The 26,690-nt window shown below is 40.9% G+C and overlaps 1 protein-coding gene across 9 annotated transcripts in view; it reads right to left on the minus strand.

Annotated features, from left to right (window-relative positions):
- Window positions 1-26,690, minus strand: part of LRRC3B (leucine rich repeat containing 3B) — a 69,386-nt gene that overhangs the window by 18,437 nt on the left and 24,259 nt on the right. For 7 of the 9 annotated variants that reach the window (XR_012638269.1, XR_012638266.1, XR_012638271.1 and 4 more), the window contains one exon: window positions 1,307-2,924. Coding sequence is in view for 1 of the 9 variants with exons in the window: in XM_074945639.1 (XP_074801740.1) it covers window positions 1,982-2,761 (780 nt within the window). In the remaining 8 variants the exon portion in view is untranslated. Of the gene's footprint in view, window positions 1-1,059; window positions 2,925-5,805; window positions 5,981-26,690 lie in introns of those variants that run through there. The other 2 variants (XR_012638264.1, XM_074945639.1) reach the window with 2 other exon arrangements.

The raw sequence follows: 26,690 nt of genomic DNA on the forward strand, positions 1-26,690 counted from the left end.
TTTAATTAATGCATTTTTTTTTAAAAAAAAGCGTCATCAGCATTGAAGCATGTCCTCTGGAACGCTGGCCGAAGCATGAAGAGGCATATGAATCTTTAGCGGATCTGACATGTAAATATCTTGCGATGCCGGCTACAACAGTGTCATGCAAATACCTGTTCTCACTTTCAGGTGACATCATAATTAAGAAGTGGGCAGCATTATCTCCGTAAACGTAAACAAACTTGTTTCTCTTAGTGATTGGCTGGACAAGAAGTAGGACTGAGTGGACTTGTAGGCTCTAAAGTTTTACATTGTTTTATTTTTGAGTGCAGTTATGCAACAAAAAAAACTACATCTGTAAGTTCAACTTTCATGATAAAGAGATTGCTCTATAGTACTTGTATGAGGTGAACTGAAAAATACTATTTCTTTTATTTTTTACAGGCAAATACTTGTAATCAAAAATATAAGTGAGCACCGTACACTTCATATTCTGTGTTGTAATTGAAATAGATATATTTGAAAATGTAGAGAAAATTCAAAAATATTTAATAAATTTCAATTGGTATTCTATTGTTTAACAGTGCGATTAATCGCAATTAATTTTTTTTGAGTTAATCGCGTGAGTTAACTGCGATTAATCGACAGCCCTAATTAAAATATGGTATGTCCTGCATATTATTACAATTGTGTACAAACTGCATACTGTATTTTGGGTGGTTGTAGCTGGTAAATGCACTATTTTTTCCCAACTATTAGTGAGAAAGTCTGCAGACCTCTACAAGTTAGTAAGTGGATGTAAGGTTTGGATTACTTCCCCAGGCACACTGCCTTAGATTTTCTGGCTGGAGGGTTGAGTGGAGCAGAGCAAAGTCTTTGTCTATACCCTATCCTGATCTGCCCGAATGCACAGAAAAGAGAGTAGCAGCCCTCAGAGGCTGCTCACCCCTTTGCACCTTCATAAAATGCAGGTAGCTTATCAAAGGGAACAGGGAGCTTCTCAAAGTAACAAAATCTGGCTCCTGATCTGTTGCTGCTGCCGCCCCTTGCTCAGGGCTTATGACAAAACCATAACTGAGTCCTTTATCTGCAGGCTTTTCAAGACAAGGACCACATCTTGTCTTTTTCACTTGGCAAAGCAACTAGAATACCTGAGGAAACAGTGCACATGCTCAATAAGAAGTATGAAAATACAGACTGCAGTGGTCACAGGTATATAAGCACATGGTTTTTCAGACTGTATTCCTGCTTACATTTAAATTCATTTGATCAATCCTTAAGGTTTGGTTTGACACTATTATTCCCATTTCTCATTGGTACTTACATATCTGTCCAATTGGCTGTGGCATCCTGAAGTGCAGGCTTCCTCACGGCTGCTGCTCCTTAGCTCAGTTGAAGTGCTATTCAGAGCACATCATATCTTCCGTTTCTTAAGCCCACAGGAACTTACTGCCTACCTGCTCTCCCCACCTCCATTCCCCTTTCCTTTTGAAAGGGGAACAACAAAAGGGCTACTATTCATCAGCTCTTCATTTGATTTCCTCCGAGTAAATCAAGAGCAGCCCCTGGCTGTGAACTGGAGTTCCCGAGATTTTATGAGTGTTATGACTCACAGTATTACTGCTATTTTTAATCTTATTAATATTGACAAACCAAACAGGTTTAGTCACTAGACAGATTTCTGATCAATAAATTACTCTGTTTAACATGGTTCAAAGTTAAGCTTTTATTCGGTTTTAAATTAAAAAAATAAATTTTGTTATTAAATGGGTCTAACTAATGTTTACATATTAGTTTACTTGCTTTAGAATACCACCAGAGAAGCAATTAAGCTATACCACCCAAACAAAAACCTTTGTTAGAAAGATCAACAGTGGCATAATTCAGTTAAACTGAAAAAAAAAGTCTTAAATGTTTACAATGAATGTTAGAAGTAAACCTCTGGTTTTAGTGCCATCCAAATCTAATTGCCATCTCAAAGTCAGTTGTATTCAGGATACTATACCACAGTGCTAATGTCATCAGCTTCTTCTGGTTTCTTTTGCCTGCTTGGCAGGGATTTCAAGTACTCAAGGTGTCTTCTTGCATCCTCTTGATTTTGCCGCACATAATAAACAACATAGGATATCACCATGGTGAACCAGCCAAACATGGTGACTAGCATGGCATAATCAGTAGTCTTTTTAGGAAGGTTACAAAGATCTGCATCATTGGCAGCATTGAGGAACGGTCTCCCAGCATGTTCATCTAACACAGAAGTCTTACAGATGACATTGTTGGCTGTTTCATGGTTGGATGCCATGCTCCTCAGGACCTGCTGCAGAGTACAGTCACAGTGCCAAGGATTGTTTGCAATTCTGGCTCTGGCCTTTAAGTTATTGAAAGCATTTTTGTGCACACTTTGAATCCGGTTGTCAGACAAGTCCAAAGTCTGCAAGGTTTCTGCCACTCCTTTAAAGGCATGTTCATCTATAAATTCAATACCATTTTTGGATAAATTGAGAACTCTCAGTTGATGCAAGTCCTTAAAAATTTCATTTGGGATTGACGTTATCTGATTGGAGTCCAAATAAAGTAAGACTGTTTCAGGAGGAAGATCTCTGGGTATTTCCTTGAGATTTGCATTGCTACAACTGACATTTAAACCTCCAGAATGAGAACAAAGGCAGCCTTTTGGGCACATACTGGCAGAATGAAAGCACAGTATCATGAGGACAAAACTTTGTAAGAGTAGACACATGGAGAGGGAACGAGTTAACCACAGGTCTACCAAATGCATGCTGGGATGTCAGCATAATCACACGACCATTTCTCATTTACCCAACAGTGGTGGTAAAGGATTCTGTACAGCCAAAGCGTAGCTTCATTTTCTTCAGCAGAATTAGCAAAAATGGACTAACAGGTGGACTTCCTCGTGGTCAGTGTTCTTCTTAAAAATAAACCTAAGGAGAGAAAAAAAGGTTCCTTAGATCATACAATACAATCCAGATTAGTTCATTTAAAAGGAAATAAATGTAATTTAACTGAAAAGTATTGCACAATGGTCTGTTATCCCATCAGCACACAGGGGATTTACTCATCTAACTCCTATTAGCATTAATCTGAGCTTAGTACTAAAATTGCAGCACATCTTTAAAAAGATAGGCCACAATAGTGCTGAACTGCAGAGGTTTGGGTTTAATATCAGACAATTATTACAACAGTAGTTTGTTTTCATCACAGACTTACTAAAATAACAGCCATAAAATTTATTTACATTTTCTAAGTTACAATAGAAGGCACATTAATAGGATTTACAGTTGAACACCAGCAACAGTGACAAATAAGGCCAATATTTTTGTGGTTAATGACCTCAAAACGAAATACTTCCTATTTTAAAGTCCAAATTAGAGAATTACATTGACGAAACATTTTTCTGACTGAATGCACTCATTATAAAAACAACCAAGACAAATATTGCTGGAAGGCACAGCACAAATCCATATTCCATGTGTGTATTTCCCCCCTCAATTCCTTTTTTTGCTTCTGAATGTTTTGAGTCTTCTAGTTCATGGAATGTTGCTAGATATTTCTGGAGAGTTCTAAAGAAATACATTTCATCTTCCATTTTCTTTCTAAAAAGATTTATTGTATATAAGTAACATACAGAAAACAGAAATAAAACAAATACAAAGGAAACAGTACCATGTCTGTGCAATGAACAAAAACTCACTCGAGGTATACTATATCCCAATGGAAGATAAGAAAATGATTAATATCTCTTAAGCCATCTTCAGAGGGAAAAAGATGCAAATATGCAGAAGCATATTTCTTCAACAGAAACACAAATGCGGACTATGATATGTTGACCTATAAGGATTCACAGATAACCTCATTTTTTTCCTCCCATTATGCTAAACCATGAATTGCTAACCATTCCAGGCCCATTTGTTTTTATTCACACACTTTCTAGTCTTTTAGCAGCTCAGACATTTTCAAGCCTTCTGAGTTATATGTACATATCCATGATTTTTAACATACAGTGGAGTCCAATGAAAACTGAAATCCCTATAGGGAGGGATTTGTGAGAGTCCATGTGGAACAAAGGATATCTATATTGCAATCACTTCTGCCTGCAGTGGTGCATCCTGTAGAATCCACAAACTAACCACACTTTCCAGGAGCTCACCACAGCATTGACTCTCTATATTACTGAATATTTTTAACCCAACTACAGGAGTTTTAGTTAACCACTTTGCTGCTGTTACAGTGCAGTTACATCAGGAGAAAACACGCCTCCCAGTATTGCTTTGTGTGTCAGGTACGTTACATGTGAGTATTCCATTGCCGCTTCAGTAGAATGTCGGAATTTCTAAAGAATCCCACAGCGGCCTCCTGCAAAGTATATCTGCAAGACAACTAAACACATTCACTTTTGCACTGGTGAGCCGGGAGGGGGCTTGCACAAGTCGCTTGGTAACAGAGCTGGCATTTGGGCTCCATAAACAGGGATCTCAGTTTTCATTAAAAGAAAAAAAAAAGTTTCTATCCCTTTTTCTTGCTATGCTAGCCTTGAAAATGTAAAATGAAGGAAAACAAAATGTAAAAACCCCAAACAAAGAACAACACTAAGGTTGAAGAAAGCAGCAGCTGAATGGTGAGTGAGGCTAGGCAGAACCTAAATTTCCACACACACACACACGTACGTACACACACATGCACACGCACACACACACGCACACACTTCCTGTGTTAAATAAATCTATTGTGTTTGGGATGTATCCTTAAGAATCATCTTGCTAAACCTCCCTAAAAGCCTTAGATCAATCCTGTGCACAGTGCTGTGATCATGGAGGGCAGAAAACACTTATGGGCTGTAAAAAAAGTGTTTTATTAACCTGCCCAGAAGAGCTTAGTGCTGGTTACAATGTTGAGCCCTTTCTGAGGCTAAGATGGAATAGGCAGGTGGCTAACTTTGGCAGCTCCACAGTGTGGGTCTGCCACCATGCCTGTGGTGGTGGGAGCTGCTGCAAGAGGAACTCCACTAGGTTAGTTAACAACCGCATGGTCCCTGCCAGCTACTCCAGCAGCATATGACAAGGTGGACAAGCTGCTACTGCACTGAGTAACTGCAGCCCTTCTCTCCCCACCAGAGCCTGCTTGCCCAGCCCCAGCTTGGAGCATGAAGAGTTGACACAGGCCCTGCACACTACTAAGGGAAAACTGGCTGCCCTGACCTTCCCAGCCCACCCATAAGTCAGGGCAGATCCATTTCCCCACCATATAACAGGTAGGACAGATTTATGTTCCTTCGTTTTTCAGTCTAACCATTTGTTGAATTAAAACCTATACAGAAAATTCCCATCACAGCAGTGTCTGGGCTCAGATTAAATTAAACAGTGCAAGAACATTCTCCAAAAATAGGAAACAGGAGCTGATTCTTAGATTACACCCCACTCTTCACGAAGAACCTCACCCTCACAGAAACAGGAGGATGCCAAAGAAAGAGAGCCCCATAAGCAGCGGGACACTAACACACATAGTCAGGGAAAATCCTGACCACAAAGCATCTGCAACCATGGCCTAGAAGTGGAAAGACTCAGGCCCCACCATGCAATATATATCCTTTTCACCGTGAACTTGTTCCTTGCTGCAAAGTATTTCTTAATAATTAAAATGACTGTTTCGCCACTCTTTCCTGTGCGGCGTACCATAAACAAGGTCACTGGTACTGACATTAGGTCACTGACCTGGCTCAGCATCACAAAGGTGATAAGCATGGCGTTGCTACCTACTGCTCACACACTGCAACTTTTTACTAATAAGTAATACTGGAATCCTTACTATAGGAATGCTCAACAGCAGTAAGACTCCCTCCTCAAGCTGTTTCAAGTGGCCTGCAGGCATCTTGGTTGCTGATCTCACAGGAACATAAGTATTATCACTGTTCTCCTCACCAGGGCCTGAGGCTCAGGCAATGCATTTATTAGCCTGTATTGAAATGAGCATTCAATATATCCTGGTGGGAAAACAAAGCATAAATTGATTATTAGCATATACCTGGATGTACAGTTACATCCGTGTTTTCCATAACATGAGTCAATATCAGTAATATGGTTATGAAAGTGCAAGAATTAGCTTTATGAACTGTGAAGCATTTGATAGTTATCAATCCAATGAAAAATAATTTGTCAAACAACAGATGCATGGCACCTTATTTTTAACATGATGTTACCTGACTGCTGTTTAATGAATGTAGAATTATAATTGTAATAGTCTGCGAGCAACGCCACTTACATAGCTCTCCAAAAGGATTCCTGCTATGTCTCCATGTCTAAGATCCTGAGAGTCATGTACAGGAAAGTAAGAAGTGGGTGACACATTTCAAAGAGAGCTCGAGTCCACCCAAGCAAACAGGTTCACAAATACCATGCTGAACTCTAAGAACGCAGATAAGCATCAGGGTGCAGAATAGCAGCAAATGTTTCTACCTTCCTGCCTCCTGAACATTACTCTACAGTGACTCTGGCAGAGAAGTCCCCAACCCTACAAACTGCGACTTGAGAAATAATGTAATTGTTATTCTGAGCTCAATGGACTCTTCAGATTGCTGACAAAGGTTATGCAGGTGGCCAGTTATGACTACTATTCACGGTGCTAAGATATGCTTGTTTTAACTTTACATCCTCATCTCTTCTCTCACTAGTCCATTTCACCCACCAGTTACGTTCTTTTGTAACCTACTTTGTAAGCTCTTTGGAACAAGTACTGACTTTTTACGTATTCTGCACAGTGTCTAGCATTATGGAGTGATGATCTCTGATTGGAGCCTATTGGTGCTACTGAAATACAAACAAACAAAGAATAATAAAAAGAGAACGCATCTAAGCCAAGTAGCCGACTGATATAAAGGACATGAATGCTTTACAAATGTCCTAAACTTACTAATTCATATTACGTTATTCATACAAAGAATTATCCACACATTTATGTGTTATTCAGTGTCAGCTAATAAAAGCAACAATCAACAAGAATGGTATTTCTTGAGAATTAATGACAGTCCTTAGCTGTAACTTTTTCCTCCCCATTCTCTTCTATACAAATGCTACAAATCTAAATACTAAGATGGGTTAACTAGACTGCCTGGCATCAAATGAGGACATTGATATAATAGGTCCATCACAGAAACTTGGTGGTATGAGGATAATCAATGGGACCAGTAACACCAGGGTACAAAATATATAGGAAATGACAGAATAGGTCACATTGCTGAGGGAGTGGCAATATATGTGAAAGAAGGCAGAGTCAAATAAAGTAAAAATCTTAAATGAATCAAAACTGTACCACAGAATTTCTATGGATAGAAATTCCATGCTTAAACAATAAGAGTATAGCTGTAAGAATATACTTCTGACCACCTGACCAGGATGGTGACAGTGACTGTTAAATGTTCAGGGACATTATAGAGGCTACAAAGGCAGAAAACACAATAATGGAGGATTTCAGCTAGCCCCATATTAGCTGGGAACATGTCACCTCAGGAAGGGATGCATAGATAAAATTTCTATCCACCATTAATGACTGCTTCTTGGAGCAACTAGTCGTGGAACCCACAAGGGGAGACGCAATTCTTGATTTAGTCCTAAGTGGAGCACACCAAATGTAGTCCAAGAGGAGAACATAGCTGAACCACTCAGGAATAGCAACCATAAAGTAATTAATTTTAACATCCTTGTTGGGGGAAAAATGCCAAAGAAACCCACCTTAGCAGCATTTAATTTCAAAAAGGGGAACTAAACAAAAATGAGGAAGGTAGTTAAATAGAAATTAGAAGGAACAGTCATAAGGGTGAAATGCCTGCAAACTGCATGGAGACCATTTAAAAACACCATAATAAAGGCTCAAACAAAATGAATACCCGAAATAAAAAAGAAAAAAACAGTACAAGGATCAAAAAATGCCACCATGGCTAAACATAAAAGAGTAAAAGGGGCAATTAGAGGCAAAAAGACATCCTTTAACAGCGGGAATTCAAATCCTAGTGAGAAAAATAGACAGGAATATAAACTCAAGTATAATAAGTATAAGGCAGGCCAAGAAATAATTTAAAGAGCAACTAGCTACGGACACAAAAACTAGCAGCAAAAAATTGTTGAAGTACATCAGAAGCAAGAAGCCTGCCAAATGATCAGTGGGGCCATTAGACATTTGAGGTGCTAAAAGAGCACTCAGGGAAGACCAGGCCATTGCAGAAAAGCTAAACGGATTATGTTCATCGGTCTTCACTGCAGAGGATGTGAGGGAGATTCCCACACCTGAACCATTCTTTTTAGGTGATGAATCTGAGGAACTGTCCTAGATTGAGGTGTCAATAGTGGACACTTTGGAACAAAATGATACATTAAACAGTAATAAGTCACCAGGACCAGATGATGGTATTACCCAAGAGTTTTGAAGAAACTAATATGAAATTTCAGAACTAATAACTGTGGTATGTAACCTATCGCTTAAATCAGCATCTGTAGCATACAACTGGAGGGTAACTAATATAACACAGATTTTTAAAAAAAGAGGCTCCAGAAATGATCCTGGCAATTATATGCCAGTAAGCCTAACTTCAGTACCAGGCAAATTGGTTGGAACTATAGTAAGGAAGAAAATTATCAGACGCATAGATGAACACGATATATTGGGGAACAGACAACACAGCTTTTGAAAAAAGGAAATAATGGCTCACTAATCTAATAGAGTTCTTTGAAGTAGTCAACAAGTATGTGGAAAAGTGTGATCCAGTCAATAAAGTGTACTTAGACTTTCAGAAAGCCTTTGACTAGGTCCCTTATCAAAGGCTTTTAAGTAAAGTAAGCACTCCTGGGATGAGAGAGAAGGTCCTCTCATGGACCAGTAACTGGTTAAAAGACAGGAAACAAAGGATAGGAATAAATAGTCAGTTTTCACAATGGAAAGAGGTCAATACCAAGGTCCCCCAAGGATCTGTACTAGGGCCTGTGCTGTCCAACATATTCATAAATGACCTGGAAAAGGGGGTGAACAGTGAAGTGGCAAAATTTCCAGACAATACAAAATTATTCAAGATAGTTCAGTCCAAAGCTGACTGCAAAATGTTACAAAGAGGTCTCACAAAACTGGGTGACTGGGAAACAAAATGGCAGATTAAAGTCAATCTTGATAAGTGCAAAGCAATGCACATTGAAAAGAATAATCCCAGCCATACATACAAATTGATGGGGTCTAAATTAGCTGTTACTTCTCAAGAAAGATCCTGGAGTCATTGTGGATAGTTCTCTGAAAACATTTGCTAAATGTGCAGTGGCAGTCAAAAAAGGTAACAATGTTAAGAACCATTAGGAAAGGGATAGATAATTAAAACAGAAAACATCATAATGCCTCCATATACATCCATGGTACGCCCACACCTTGAACACTGCACGCAGTTCTGGTCTCCCCATCTCAGAAAAAAACATTAGAATTGGAAAAAAGACAGAGAAGGGCAATGAAACAGCTTTCATTTGAGGAGAGATTAAAAAGACTGGGACTGTTCAATTTAGAAAACAGATAACCAGGAGGGAATATGAGAGAGCTCTATAGTGATGAATGGTATGGCAAAACTGAAAGTGAGTAAGAAAGTGACCTCTGCATATAACACAAGAACTAGAGGTCACTATGAAATTAATAGACAGCAGGTTTAAAACAAACAAAAGGAAGTACTTCACACAATGCACAGTCAACCTGTGGAACTTGTTGCCAGGGGATGTTGTGAAGGCCAAAACTACAATGTGAGCTGGTAACACGGCTGTGATTTCAAAAATTACCAACCATCATCTCATGTCTGTTGAGATCCCTCTACAAAGTAACAGTTAAATCTAACAACTGATAAACTAAAACAATCTCAAATGAAAACTCACAGCATACGTTAGAGGCAGCCTAGAATCAGGAGTGCACTGAATCACTCATTTTGGTCTTGTCTCACACTTGCTAGTTCCCTGGGTGATGAGCACCTAAATTGCTGGGGCCAGGTTAATTAAAATTAATTAGAAGAGAGGAGTAAAATACACCCTTCTGGTGGGCTGGCCTGGAGAAGCAGCTTTATCTTCTACTGGAGCTCCAGAGAAGCTCTGAAGGTGAAAGGCACAGTTGGGAGGTGTTAGGGGGCTTATTCCTTCACCCACTTACTTCCCTGGTCCTTCTCGCATGAACAGAGAGCAACAATATCCGAAGTCCAGAGGTGCAAACAATTCGATGTTTATTGGGGTGAACCTCCAGCAAGCATGATTCCAGTTTCCTTCCTTAGTGTCCCCCTTCCCAGCTCTGACACCACAGAGCCTTACCTGTGTCCCTGTTCCCATTCCCCGCCTTAGCAAAACATGATTCCAATTTCCCCACCCCCATTCTGTTCCCATTCCCTCCCTCAGCAAAACATCATTCCAATTCCCCACCCCCATTACCTGTTCCCTTCTACCCCTTACTTCCTGATTGACTGCAGACTATATAGTAAAACTTGAGTTCTGCTTAGCTATACCTTAATCTATCATTTTACTGAAATTTAACTAACCACTCCTAACATATTGTAACATGATTATTTAACCAATTATATCCCACCACCTTAATTAGTTTACACCCAGCAAAATTAATTATACAGCAGACAGGAACAATCAGAGAACCAGACAGAGATTATGCAGACAAACAATAGGGAAATGGGGACTACAGTGATAGAACAAACACAGAAATGAGGATTTCACATCCCAGCTATTGATAAGTGAGTTCTTGCCAGACAGGATGCTATCAAACTAAGTTTCCTTTTACATCTTCTAGGCACTTCTCTTTCTCTGGAGGCGATAGGCATTATCAGGACAGGATTGTATTCCTAACAGCCCAATAGCACCTTATTTTAATGTGACTAGTTTGGAATGTGAGGATCTGACCATTCGCAGCTTATGGCTGCCTCTGCTGCTTAGCCAAAGATCTTAGCCTAAGCACAGGGCCTCAGACTGTCACAGTAAGAAAAGGACCTTACACCGGCAAACAGCGATTTTGATTCTTTCTTTCTTTTATACCTCTATAACTAGCTAAGTGATAAGAATACACCTAAATTCTTAGAGTATAGGCCTATACAGGCAGGCCTGAATATCTATATCCTAACAGGAGGTGCCAAACCAAATGCATTCCCTAACCACACTTCCTTCATGGCTAACCCATTTCACTGTCTGCCATGATACAAGGGATGCTTTGACTGCTTTCACATCTCCTTATGGGTCTTCTACCAGCAGGGAACTGTGCCAGGTGCTATGCTGGTGCTCTGGGACAAACCTAGCCCCCTGGGTCAGATTTTGCCTTTGTTTTACCCACGAAACGCAAATTACCCACCACTGACCTCAGTGAGTCCAGAGTTTGGCCTTTGGAGCAGTCGTAATTATGAAAATTTGGGCTCCTTTTTTTTCCCAAATAAACCAAACACTTTCCACCGAAAGGAACAAGTTGAATGAGGTCACAGGAAAAGCTAGTGTATCTTCTTATCCTGCCCCCCATGCTCTCTCCAAGGAAATGGAAGATGGCAGCATCCATTTCAATCTTAGAAACTTTTCAGCAGATGTTGCACGCAGGTGAAAAGCATAAACACAGTGATATCCAAGGTGAGACAGTTCAGATTATGAACTTATTCAGGGCCCTTTCACCCAAAACTAGAAAGATACCCACAAGGTTATTAGAGATGAAAATGCTAAACACAAAGCACTAAGTCTAAGATGTACTGTACTTAAGTCATGCCACATGCAAAGGATACTTGATATTATACTTGTGATAGACATATAATTTGTATGGATCATACTTATGGAGAGAAGTCTCATGATCCTCATATTGGTTCTGTTCTTTTTCTTCTTTTCAGTAATGTAAATGACTAAAATACTCCCCTCCCCCCCATTTCTACTGAAGAGCTGGATCCTAAGCTGGCGTAAACTGGTGTAGCTCCACTGACTTCAAAGTGGCCCACAGCTTTTATTTGTTCTGACTGATGTGGCGATTGTTACTGAGATCTGAGTGGAATTTCTTATTGCTGAAGCTTATATGCTCAAGTGAGCAGGAAAGAAAGAAAAACTTGGTGAAAAGGAGCCAATTCATCAACTGAAAGGGATAGCTTACCAGCTGAGCTATGATCCAGTTTAACCTGTGTATTCTGCCATTCTTTTATTTCCAGGAAAAAAAATATGATTACGGACAAAACCTTAGTTTCCATAAAATCTTCATGAAATTCACAATGCCCCACTGACTAACTCAGATGATTTGGAAAGAATTGGTTTAATCACTGAGTTAGTGGCATTTGATTCTAGACATACTTTTTAAAAACTTGAAAAACAACCAGATGCTTTGCTGTTGCCAATTTTAGACATGGTACTCTAAAAAGTTCTACTTCGAAAAGTGACTCTGTAAAAAGAATACTATGGAGTTCCATGTTTATTATGGCTCATTGAGTCCATATCCAATTTCTCTACTTTGCAGGGTTTTTTGTTTTTGTTTTTTTGTATTTTTTAAAAAGGGGGAGGAGGGGGTTTCCTCCTATAACTGATAGCCCTGAAAGGACAGCCTTGTGCTCCAAATGTCAAGCCAGGTTCTTTCTTCTTCACACATTACGACCACCAGTAACAAATGTTGAAGGCTAAATTATGCCTTCAGTTTTGCATGGACAACTCTACTGTCTTCAAAATAGACGCTCAGTTACAGCTGTGCACCCCATTAGCCTTCAGTACAACCTAAAGGACCCAGCTTGACTTTTTAGTCCAGTCTGAGTCTGCAGCTGACATTTAGAGAAACTATCCTTTTACTTGTAAATTAATGCTGCACAAAAACAAAGTATCCCACAATGTGATTTTTACAATCATTTTTCAGAGCAGAATAGAACTTAAAATAAAACAACAAAAATGGTTGAGAGAACCCATTCAGAAGGTAGCATAGTTAATAAGCTTATTGTTTTACCGGATTTCCAAGTGATAACTGAAATGCTCTTCCAATTTTAAAAGATACATCATGAGTTTCCAACAAAAAGGCAGAAAATTACATATACTGGTAGACAGAAAAGATATGCTCATTAATTAATCTGGCCTATTTTCCTCACTGACAAAAATGGATATTTCCCATTGTTCTAAAATTGCCATATCGCATTTTTTAAAGTTAGCTCAATGCAAAATAGTTTTATTGAACACAGCTCCACCTCATGATGTTGGTATTTTATAGCAAACACACCGCATACCCAGTGGTGAGCTGGAGACGGTTCGCACTGATTCGCTGGAACCGGTTGTTAAATTTAGAAGCACTTTCAGAACCGGCTGTCCCGCGAGGGACAACCGGTTCTAAAAGGGCTTCTAAATTTAACAACCAGCCAAAAGTGGCGCCTCAGGCGCCACCTCCATGGGTGCTCCAGGGCTGGAGCACTGACGGGGAAAATTTGGTGGGTGCAGAGCACCCACCGGCAGCTCCTCGCCCAGCCCCAGCTCACCTCACCTCCGCCTCCTCCCCTGAACGTGCTGCCCCGCTCTGCTTCTCTGCCCCCCCGACCTGGCTTCCCGCAAATCAGCTGTTTGCGCGGGAAGCCGGGGAGGTGGGGGGGGGGGGGAAGACAGACTGAGAAGCAGGCGGAGGTGAGCTGGGGCGGCGGGGGGGCACAAGGAGGACCGCCCACGCCGCAGCAGGTAACTCCGGGGGCAGGGGGTGTGCAGGGGAACCGCTCCCCGCCCCAGCTCACCTCTGCCTCCCTGGGCCTCCCCCTCAGCCCTCCCAGGCTTCCCATGCAAACAGCTGATTCGCAGGAAACGGGGGGGCAGGGTGGGCGGGCGTGGAGAAGCAGAGTGGGGTGGCATGTTCAGGGGAGGAGGCAGAAGCGGAGTGGAGATGAGCTGGGGCTGGGCGCGGGGCAGGGAGCTGCCAGTGGGGGCTCTGCAACCACCAAATTTTCCCTGTGGGGGCTCCAGCCCCGGAGCACCCACGGAGTCAGAGCCTAAGGCGCCACTTCTGATGTGATCAGTGGGGGGAGTGGCCGCTTCCCCCCTACCTACGCTCCCCTGCCCCTAGGAGCCAAAGGGACCTGCTGGATGCTTCCTGGGAGCTGCCCCAGGTAAGCACCGCCGGGACTCCCCACCTCACCCCCCAGCAGGTCCCTTTGGCTCTTAGGGGCGGGGTGGGCACCCACTACGGTGGCCCACGAGACCCTACTGCCCGGTTCTGGGGGCAGTCGGGGGGGAGGGTGGATGGGGCAGGAGTCCTGGGGGGCGGGCCACGACCCCCTCATGAGGTGAGGAGGGAACTGGTTGTTAAGATTTTGGCATCTCATCACTGCGCATACCCATATTATCCATATCCAAGATAGATTTTGTGGCTTCACTTTTATGTCATTACTATTCTTACAAACTATACATACTATCATATCTCTATAAATACTATCTTGTGAGTAGTACTAGCGAGAGAACCACCACATGTAGCTAAAACTCAGGACCTGAATTCAATAGGGAAGAGCAAACAGTTCACCTTCCCCCACAAAGTGAGAAATTTACTTTACTAAAAAGAGTAAGGAAAATAGGACGAAGGGGAATTTATCCTTCTTAAACACTAGATTGTGGCTTTTAGGCCCTCAGGTGTATTGGTGGGAGCCGTACAGATTTTATTGCAAAGTGGTCGTGACCACAGACGTGCTTACGAAGAGCCAAGACAGACAGAATGTCTGTGGAGGGACTCTACTAACAAAGGGTGTAGCTTACACTCCATCCTTCACCAGACTCAGATCACAAGCTGGTACACAGGACCAAGGCTCTAGCCATGTCCCTGTCCAGCCACAATTCCTCCAGAGTGTGTGTGGCGCTTTGTGTTGCCCTGTAACTCTCCTATACTCTAGGTTTGAGGGCACAAACATCTGGATTCTAGCTGCCCCCTGAGCCTGTGCACATGGAGAGGGAACATTTCCATGAACTTTCTCCCCACTCTGCTTAGGAACAGCCAGAAGCCATCCACTGATGTTTAAAAATATTGGTGAGGAGATATTGAGCCTCCAAGTACAGGTCTGAATCTAGTCCAGGCTAGTAGTGTCCAAATGTCATTACCAAATAATGTCTGTTCAGAGGTTAGTGTACACGAAATAAGTTAATGATTTCAGTGCAGTTCCTTGCAGACAGAGGTGCTTATCACAAAACCTGTCAGTATATTTTGACAGTCTTAGAAGAGGCAAAAGACCGAGATGGTACGGAGACTGCATTTCCTCTATGGTCAGGGATGAAGCCTGCAAAATGGAGTTGAGGATTACTGGCAGGATATTAGAGAAAAGTTTGCATCACTGCATATTTGTGCTTTACCAGTTCTGTGCCTAGCAGACAGCAGTCTTCATAGGTATCAATCTGGCTTCTTTCACAAGCAATACATTCACTTAGAAGGAAAAAAAAAAGAGAGTTTACTATCTGAGCTGTACAATACAATTCTTAAAGTGCCTGGGTAACACATTCAGGGTAGATTTCTGAACTAAGAACACAGCGTAAGAAATTAGAATGTGGTCTTCAGTCTGCATGGCGAGTACTGGCAACATTAGCTTTCAGTGCAGCTTTCCCTGGTGGTGGGTTCACTAGACAGCATATTATTTATTTATGCTACATAGTGTCTACAAGCCCTAGTCATGTACCAGATTCCCCTTGTGCCATGCACTGTACTAACAGAACAAAGTGACGGTCCCTGCACTCAGGAGCTTACAATCTAAATGTAAGACAAGAAACAATAGATGGATACAGATGGACAGGGGAGTACAAGGAATCAACATAATAGCCAGTGATCTCAGCACACCAGCAGCCTCACCGTTGTCAAGACTTTGTAGGCATTAAGGCAAAGGAGAGATTTAAGGAAGGATCTGAAGGTGAATAATTAGGTCATTTTGCAGATGTTTGCAGGGAGCATCTCCCAAAGATGAGGGGCAGCATGACAGAAAGCACAAAGGTACTTGTTTGAAAATTTAGCAAGTGGGCAATGGAGTCTGGCATCACGGGCTGCTTCTAGAGGAGCATCAACAGCGAAGGGGAGAGAAGACAGTCGTGGTCAATCCCCACCCTACCTAGCTGATGGCACAAGTGCCTGGCTGCCTTGGAGGCAGGTAATCAGTAGTACTACATAGGGCAATCTTGAGAGAGATGCCAAGAGTTGCTTAGAAGGTGCTAAGTGCTCTAAGCTCCCAAATGAAAGTCTATGACAGTGGAGTATTTTCAGCAGCTTGCAGGACTGAGCCCTTATGCAGTTATAAAAACATGAATAAAAGCTAACAGCAATGAGGCAGGAGAGAAAACATTCAGGAGAGATCACTGCTTCAATGAATAATAGAAATGTCATGATTAATCAGTGTGAGCCTGAACTTAAATTACATAACAGATTCATTAGGTATATCATTAGATAATGTACCCACACCACAATATTCTCTTAATACAGGACTTGAAATGTCAATGGACATTCTCAGCTCTTCAAGACTTCTATTATAAACATCTTTTTAACACCACATACCTGTTCACTAAACGTTTTTAGTTACAGAGGTATGTGTTATAGGAAACCGTTAATAGATCACAGGGTATGAATACTATTTCTTAACAATTATGGAGTAATAAAATAGTTAAGGAGAGCCTGCATGAACATTTTAAGCTATAATTACTTTCTGATAGCGAGATCACTGAATGTATTGCTCCTGAACAGATTAACAGCTTAATCATACTGTGTGGGCAAGTGAATCAGCATTTTTAGACTGATGGGTTGGGTTCATGTTAAAAATGTATTTGACTTTTCTTCTTTTTCCTCTTGTAGTCAGAAATTAATTTTATAACTCTGAACTAACAAATAATTGTGTGAAGCAAATACAAGAAAAGCTCACTATGGGGGAAAAAGCAATTACCTCTTTCTTCCAGGCTTTGTATGTTGCTTCTAATCTTGGAAGTGTTTTCTAGAAAACACAGATCAGAATGAGAATTGGTTTTCATAGGAGAAGCGCCATTAAAAAAAACAAAAACAAACCCCAAAACCCAACTGGCCAACCAAAACAGCTGCCCAGGGTTGCTGTTAGGGATCTCTGAGTCCTGTCAAAGATCAAAAAGGGCTTTATTTGATTGTTTTACTGTCACCATCCTTTACTTTGTAAACTATTCAGCGCTATCTACCTTTTCCTGATTCTCTCCTGTATCCCTTTCTTATAGTTTAGGTGGACCATAATAGGCTAATCATCCCTCTTATATCTCCCACAAGTAACACAGTCAACAGATAAACATAAGCAAGATTTCATATGCAATTTGACATAAGAACAGAAATATTATGCAAGGTGAACTTTTAATACAAATTGAACTCTATCACTAAATAGTCATACTTGTAAAACCTAGTTAATTACCAGGATAAATTTTTGGACACCTCAGCAATTACTCATGAAACAGACTCTAAAAACAGGTTTTCACTAGTGTTCAGTCACATCAGTAGGGTTCTTTCAGGTGACGAACAGAACTGACCAATTAACAACAATGATTATAAGCAAGTTTTCTGTTCCCAACCCAACTGCTTTGGAGGACAGTTTCATTGCTGTAGTGTAGATGAGACAAACATTTTCAGTACCGCTACAGAGCTCGAGACTATGTTCCATGAGGTCTCTGTGACAGGTTCGGTCACAGAGACCCCCTTGAGGCTGTCACCTGACGTGGTAGAATTACCTCTGAGCCCGTTTTCCACTGCCAGCTTGGGACTCCAGAACCCTGCCTTGTTGAGCCAGACACGCTAGTCTGCTCCAACACAGACCCAGGTCTGGTCCACCCTCAAAGGTGCCAGCTTTAACTGAAAAATCACTCAGCAAGTCACCTATCTCCAGCACCCAGACACCCAGCTCCTAATGGGATCCAAACCCCAAATAAATCCGTTTTACTCTGTATAATCATTATACAGGGTAAACTCATAAATTGACCACCCTCTGTAACACCAACAGAGATGTACAGCTGTTTGTTCCCCCAGATATTAATCACTTACTCTGGGTTTACTAATAAACAGAAGTGATTTTATTAAGTATAAAAAGTAGGATTTACTGGTTTCAAGTAACAGACAGACAGAACAAAGTAAGTTAACATGCAAAATAAAACAAAAATGCAAGTCTAAGCCGATTACATTCATGAAATGAATACAGGTAAATCTCACCCTCAGAGATGTTCCAATAAGCTTCTTTCACAAACTAGACTCCTTCTTAGTCTGAGCACAATCCTTTCCCCTGGTACAGTTCTTGTTAGTTCCAGCTCAGGTGACAACTAGGGGTTTTCTCATGACTGCAGCCCCCTTTGTTTTGTTCCACCCCCTTTCGTAGCTTTGGCACAAGGCGGGAATCTTTTGTCTTTCTGGGACCCCACCCCTCCTTCTAAAAGGAAAAGCACCAGGTTTAAGATAGATTCCAGTACCAGGTGACATGGTCACATGTCCTGTGAGACCCCAAGCCTCCATTCTTGCTGGCCTGACTCACAGGAAGGCTTACAAGTAAACAGAGCCATTTACAACCAATTGTTCTAGTTAATGGTAGCCATCAAGATCCTAAGCCACCATTAGTGGCCCACACTTTGCATAATTACAATAGTACCTCAGAGTAATACTTCATATTTGTAGTTTTAGATACAGTCATACAAATAGGATGAACACACTCAGTAGATTATAAGCTTTGTAATGATACCTTACAAGAGACCTTTTGCATGAAGCATATTCCAGTTACATCATATTCATCCTTATGAAACCTATTTCCATAAAACATATGGAGTGCAACGTCGCAGTCTCAATCACATTTTCTGTAACAATGTGGAAAAAGATTTTGTCCCAGCAATTAAACCCTTTTCAGCAGCATTCTTTAGGTCCATCTACCCTAGAAAATTGACGAACTCCTGAAACATTTTTTTCTAGGGTAGGTGGACCCAAATACCAGTTCCACTCTCAAAACTGGTTCTGAGCTGGAAGTATCCGTGATAGCTAGCCACTGCAGCAGGTTTCAGAAAGACTGATAAAACATTTTAGACACAAAAGGCCAACTTCACATATTTGCTTAGCTACTTCTCCTACATGATACAGGAATATAAATGCCAAACTGAAAGAAACAAATGGTTCACTTCATCAATACGTGGTTCTTATACTGGTCAAACGTGGATGCTTCAGGAAATGCACAAGTCCTCCAATAATGCACTTAATTCTGCAAAACCATACCATGAAAAATGTCTTCTTGACCTCAGATGGTGATCCGTGTATACATAAGCATTGATAGTCCTTGCAATTTCATCCTAGCTAGTGACTGCAGATGCTGTTCTTTTTCATATAAATATCTAACTCTTCTTCTAAAATATGTGGTGAGAAAGGCATTGTCCCAAACTGATGTAAGTATATTTGTAACATCTGTAAGTATATTTCCCTCTGAAGAGAGATGAGAACGAGACTGTCTAGAGAGCGTTCTCATTTTTCAAGGCACTCATTCTCTTCTTCATCCTGTCATGTTCAGGCCTACCCAAGCCCCCTCCAAATGCTGCAGAATCTTATTAGACAGTGAAGAGGCTACAGTAAAGACGTGTACAGTTCCCTGTATGCTTAAACTAGGGGACTTAGTCATAACCATCTTTTAAGAATGCATTTAAATATGCTATTGATAAATTTCACCCAAGCATGCCTGGCCTTTTCTCTTGAATGGTCATTTCCCAGATCATCATGCAGCCACTACACCCAGGCTTCCTCAGACATCATTCACAGTGGAAAAGGCAGCAAACAAGATAAAACATATATAAGTAAAATGAGCCAGGAAGAGTAATGAGGTACGGTCTATGTTTAAGCACTTGCTAGCCTAGTTAGCAGAATATTTATGAAGTGGGACTATTTGAAAAAAACAATGAACAGCGCGTATCAGTTATTTCACTGACACAGGAGAAGAAAATCAGAAAAAGCAACATTATAATTAGGCTGGGGAAGCTGTGCTGATAAAGTCAATGAGGTAGCCATCAGCCCACCAACCTGAAGGGAATATTCAGCAAGGAACACAGTAGTGACTATATAAAACTGACTGTTGCATAACAAAGCTTCCAGAAAGATTGTTCAATTTGCTACCTCAAGATTTCTAAGTGTGGGGGAATTGGCATAGGCCCAGTGTAATAGACTCCACTATAGAGAGCGTGACTGGGGGAAAAGGAAGCATGGTCAGGAGCTGCAACATCTACCCAATCCGTGGCCCCCATAATGGGGACTGATACCAGTCAGTGCAACTGAAAGCAAATAAGGGTTGTTGTGACAATTGGGCCTACAAATTTACCCCAATTGTGAAATCAGCTGTAAAAAGAATGTTAAAATTCATATGATGCTACAATAACCCATAACTACCAATACTGATGGGAAAAAGAACAAAAGGGAGGCAGAATAACTGAATTAGTCCAAACAAAAAAGGCCAAGTTGATCCTATTAAATAACTGCTTGTTAAATTCTGCTTGTTAAAATGTGACGCCAGAAGCTAATGAGCCAAAATTAGTATGTCAGATATTAGGCCTAACTGGTAATCAAAATAATGAGGGGATGGGCTACTCCGCCCATCACTCCCTGTTTGGGTCCTTAAAAGAAAACAGATTTTATGGAGAAAGTATATAAGAACAAAAGGAAGAACAAATGGAGGCTACAAACAAATGGAGCTTCACCAAGACGGCTGCCACCCGTTTTATAAGAACCTGGGCCTTCATCAGCCTGATCCGGTGAAGTGTCCTGACCAGAATGGGCCAGAGACGGGGAGGACCTAAGTGACACCACCATCCCTACCAGCTCCAGTTGAATTCTAACCACCACCTGGGATGACAGCTATGATAATTTCTGATACCATCGAAGACACTGTCAAACAAGAGGGTTTTTCCTTTTAAACACTGTGTACAGCTAAAGGGAAAGGGAACAAGAAATGTTGATAAAATGAAAGACTTACTTAATACTTTACGTTTCAAATGCTTTAACTCTTTTTTTCTTCTTTTCTGTGTCTTTAATAAAAAGTTAAAAGGATTTTTAATGGTGTGTTTGCCATGGTGCTAATCAGGCTGAGGTCTCTGCATACCAGCCACAGACCTTGTTTAACTTTATTTAATGTTGGACAGTGACTGGGTTACGTTAACATCTTTAGCCCATCTATTCCATCTACATTAGTAAAACAGAGTATGTCTACGCTGCTGCTGGGAGTGAGTCTCCCAGCACCAGTAGATAGGCTCGAGTTAGTGCGCTAAAAATAGCAGTACAGACACTGCAGCTCAGACTCTCAAGCCCACCTAATCCCATGAGTCTGAACTGTGGTGGCTAGTCTCCGCCACAGCACATCCACACTGCTATTCTGAGCACACTAATGCAAGTCTGTCTCCTCGGGCTGGGTGGCTCACTCCTATGTGCAGAGTTGACATACCCTCTAGGCCAATTGCACCTCAGGACCAAGACCAGACCAGGCCCCCCCCCGGACCCCACCCCCAGATTTGGGTGGAGAGGAAGGGCCAAAAAGGTGGCTTAAAGCCCTCTTTGCACTTTCCCCCTTCTGATCTGGTCCTATATCATAGTTAAATCATGATGTTAATTAAAAGAAGGCTAAAGCACAGGAAAACAAACAACAAACTCAAGGTATATAATGACAATTTGTGAAATAAGGAATCTAGAAGGAAAGAAACCAGCAGAGCAGAGGCTGTAACTAAACAAACACCGAGGAAGAAGATCAGGCCATAAACTGATTATTAAAAATGAATAAATTCCCTTGGCAGTCCCTGTGAATGATTTTCTGCTAATCTGAAGAAATATGAAACAAAGAGAAGTGGTTACCAATTCTACAAGTATAAAAGGGGGCAGCAAGAAGCAGGCAGCAACACAGCCCTACATCAAGGGCTATGTTAGCTATATAATGAGGATCTCAAAGAATCAAAAGGCAGATCAGACTAGAATCAGCCAGTAAACAATAGCAAGAAATTAAATTGGAGAATTAAAACATTTCCAGATGATACCCCTAAAATTAATTTTAAAGGCTTGGTTTCTGATAATCAGAGCCCTCAAATTTCCATTTTTTAAAATAATGTGGATTAAAAAAAGTAACCATGAACACAGAATAATTATGAGATCAATAAGCAACTCAGCAATTTTAAGATGATGTTCTAATGACCTTTCAAAATAAAAAGACAACAGAGCGTGTTAAGTGAAAATCTTAGAAGATACTGTGCCAAGTGAACTTGAGCAGATTGGTATTGCTGATGTTTCGCAGTTAACTGTTCTGAAGTTACTTCCACTGTCAAGGAATAAGCAGTTAAGAAAACAAAAAGTCTCTCTCTCTCTCTCTCTCTCACACACACACACACACACACACACACACACAGACCTCTGATAAGAAAAGGTATCACACCTGTACACTTTGTTATATACCTCTGATCACATCATCTCCCATAGACCTACTCTAACATTCAATCTCCTGAGCAGCTTCAAATAACTGCTACTTCTTTAAAATCAGCACGCTAAATAAATGATTCTTTTTCCTCTGAAATTATCTCAGAGTGCCAGGGCAGGCAAGATTCAGTCCTGGGCCAGTAGCAGTTTTTTCTATATCTAAATATGTCATGGCTTTAAAGTTGATAGCCTTGCAGGGTTAGAAATGAGAGGATGCACAGTCTGACCCCACACTCACTTGTAGCTCTGAAGGCTGCTCTAAAACTGCAGCTGCCAGTGGCTCCAAGATGAAGATCACTGGAGCACAGACCATGTTCCCCTTTCCCTAGCCCTGCTTTCTGCACAGGTGGCCAAGATGAAGGACGAAGCTGCAGTACTGCCGTTGCTCTATATCACCCGAGGCTCTCCCAATGAAGCGAGAATCTACCAGTGGCCAGACAAGATGGCTTTAAGGTCACTTTGTGCTAGCAGTGCTTCACAGATTACTAGGTTTTAAGGCCGGGGGGACCACTAGATTATCTAGTCTGATCACCTGTATAATACAGACCACTTAATTTTATCCAGTTCCCCCTTGTAACGGGCTGCATGCCGCGCCCTGCTGGATTTGGCCCCACCCCTTAAAGACTCAGGGACACTCCCAGCTGGTGCAATACCTGTGCTCTTTATTTTGTGTCCATTTCCCACCACCAGTTTACCGCTAGTTACAGGCTATTTACACGGCTTGGCCTCACGCAGGCCTGATCAGCAATAGACTAGTACGATCCTTCCTCCCTCTGAGTCTGACCTTTCCCTCCTGGTCTCTGTCCCCCTTCTTCCACTTTCTCCAAGCCTTTTAGCTCCTGCTAATGAGGCTGGCAGGGGTGAGCAGTTCCCAGGCAAGCACTGGCTATTTACCCAGCTACAATCCATTCCCCCTGATTGGGGGCTGGGGTGGCAGGAGCAGATTAGGGGCTTTCCTAGCAGTGCCCTGCCACACCCCTGTATTACACTGTATCGGTTTAGACCAGGGGTTCCCAAACTTGGTTCGCGGCTTGTTCAGGGTAAGCCCCTGGCGGGCCACAAGATGCTTTGTTTACCTGAGCGTCTGCAGGTATGGCCGCTTGCAGCTCCCAGTGGCTGCAGTTTGCCATTCCCGGCCAATGGGAGCTGCAGGAAGTCATGCATGTTCCCTTCCAGCACTGTGAAATATTACTTGTCACTACTGTTTAGAAATTGACATTATAATGATTCATTTCTGGTCAGTCTTCTTAACCAAGCTAACCAAATTGAGTCTGTTCACAGACTGTTTTTCTGGATGTAATGTATTTGTTTCTTTAATTGACTCTATTCTATTTCTCTTAGTTTCTTTCACTTAACCCATATGCTTACCTTTCGTGTCATATAAACATTTCTTTATTTCACTTAAACAATTAAAAAAACTGGTTACTAACAATATTACAGAAAAAATGCTTATACTAGTAAATAACAAAAAATGAGAGGGAATGTCTGTCGAGCAAAGGAAATATAATCAACAAAAATGGAACAAGTAATATGAATTATTTTGACCCTTCAATTAAGTTCCAGCCAAAACATTTCCACAGGAGGCATTTTTTAGCCCATAAGTCCATGCATAAAAAATTCAAGAGTTTACCTGGGCATTAGCAAAAACATTACTTAACCTGGTTTATTCATCCATGACTTTATAAAGTAAATGAGATTCAATTTTTGGTAAAGAAAAGTAATGAAGTGCAAAATCATTTCCCTTTAGAATGACAAGTAGAACGTCTATTCTATTTGTTAAGCAGTTTAGAAAGACAAAGTGGGGGAAAATGTCTTCAAAGACAGTAAAGATTTTTATTTAATATTAAAGCACTAAAGCAGAAGGGTCACTCCATGAGAAACTTTCATTCACACAACAGGACTGCATTTTGCTTTCTTATTCACGTTGTTTGTAACTAATATTTTAAAATATATCTCAACTGCAAGAGAATGAAAAGAATCAGACATGTGTCTGTTTTATCAGAATATTCATTCATTGTATGCAACTAGTACAATCAAATTTCAGTGGTACAATTAAAACATGCTGGAGGTTTTTTAATAGTTAGCTCTGCCAACTTGCAGCATGGTACAAACACTACTATTCTGTATATAAAATTATAGTATTTCAGTTTTCCAAAGAACACTTGGATGCTTCTCATTCACTCGTACAGAAACTTGAACTTTATGCCTCATGTTCAATTTGTGCACTTTCCATTTTTTTCTTTCCAAATATTCTAAACATTTTTCCTACATGGATTCCTTCTGAAATTCAATAGTGACAATTTCTTTCTTTACACTCCCACATACAGTATGCACAAACTGTAAAACAGAATTAGTCCACACTCGGCTTCTGTCAGGCACCATAGGTCAACAAAAAACTTTTTCATACCTACACAATAATCCAATAACTTCATGGTTACAAAACCTAACTAAAAGCCTGACTAATAAGTAGCACAGAGAGAGACATATTGGTAGCAAAAACATAACATAAAAATATGTGATTTGAAAAGTATCATTTTTATTTTGGTTTACAGGATTATAATATATTCTTTTTTAAATCTACAGTAGATATGGAGATTCAGACCAGGATTTCTCCAGCTTCTATACACATGAGACAGGACTCAAGATGACGAAAGGTTTCCCCAGTGGAGGGCTGCGGCAATACAAGCCACCTGTAATCTTCTGTATGCTGAAGGGAGAGGATAAACAGGGCTACCACAGCTCCAGAAATGGATGTCAGTGGTTTGTGAGGGAGTGCGACCAAAGCACCTGCAGATGTGCTGAGTGGTTGCAGCAAATGGCTTCTCATTTGAGAATGGAGGGATTTTGCCCTGGTGCAGGGCTTGGAGGAGATGCAGCCTGAAAATTCTGCAGAGTCCCAGAAGCCACAGGGAAAGCAAGCTAAGTACAAGAAAATGATGCAGGGAGCAAAGCCCTCTCTGGTGCTTCTTAACCTTATCGTTCCTGCCAGTAGCACACCTCCATGAACCACCATGCAGTGTAAGCTCTCCACCCACACCTTGTCAGTTTACCCCTTACTTCTAATGAGGGAAGATGATGTATTGAAAATGGGCATTAACTCCTGTTGGAAATGTCACAAAGAGAAGCAGCTCCTTCATTTCCACCCCTCCCAAACTGTGGATAGATACTGAACCAAGAGGTCTTCCCTTCAGAGGGATTTGCACAAGTTATGGGGTAGCATGCTTTGGATTGCACTGCAGCTAGGTCTATCTTCTTCTGATCTCCCCACTCCAGTTCCACAGACACTGTCACCCTTCCCCATGCATACAGCAAGAGAAGGGGAACATCTGCCCCTGAAGCTCCTTCCCATACACTGAAGTCCAAGAGTATGTAAAGTAGAAGAGATTAAAGTAGACCAAAAGTCTATATATTATTTTGTTTCAATAATACAATTTTTAAAAGCAAGACAAACCTCTTTGTGGGATTACAAGAACTACATTGAATGCTGTAAACATTTCTTATTAGCTACATATTAAAGCTTCGGTAAGGTAGGGACAGAATTACCTGCAACAATCCAGTGAAGCAAAAGAATGAGTCATCAGTCTGTAAGTTGAATAATAGGCCACATTGTAAATTCAGATGAAGGTAAGCATAGTAATGAATGAAAACCCAGTTAATAAAATTATACCTCTGAGAAAGAGTCTAGGAAGGTAACTGATAAACATACCTATCTAGCCTAGAATTAAGCAGTTTAAAGGGAATCCGGGAGGCACTTACTGAAAAACCCTATGGAATAAAAGGATAACCTTTCTTAAACAAGCCAATAGAATTCTATAACAGGAATACAATTCTCTATTACCTGCTATAGGCTGATTTACAAATTCTATAGAAAGAATGCATCATTCTGTATTCAATTTAGTAAGTAATTTCTACGGAATTCTATACATTGCATCCCTATTAACATCTGTACAATTTTTCCACAAAAGAGAAAAACTAAAAAAGGGAAAAACAACAAACACAAATATCTTCTCTAATTCTGGAGTCAAGAAAAAATTACTGTTTTGTTCCTTGATTGAAAGTAGTAACAGAATCTATTATGGTAACTAATGACACCAGAATATTTCTGACTAACCACACTGACAGAAAAAGACTCAAATTCTGCTTTCAATTTCAGTGGTCTAAATATTGAGTAACTCCATTATTTCAGTTTATTATTCCAGATTTATCAATGTAACTGTGCAAAACTTAGACCAACAGATTTTTATTTTGGTCACTGTTTTGTGTGATTTAGATAATTCAGC

This window comes from Natator depressus, chromosome 2, assembly GCF_965152275.1.
Source record: "Natator depressus isolate rNatDep1 chromosome 2, rNatDep2.hap1, whole genome shotgun sequence".
Lineage (NCBI taxonomy): Eukaryota > Metazoa > Chordata > Testudines > Cheloniidae > Natator > Natator depressus.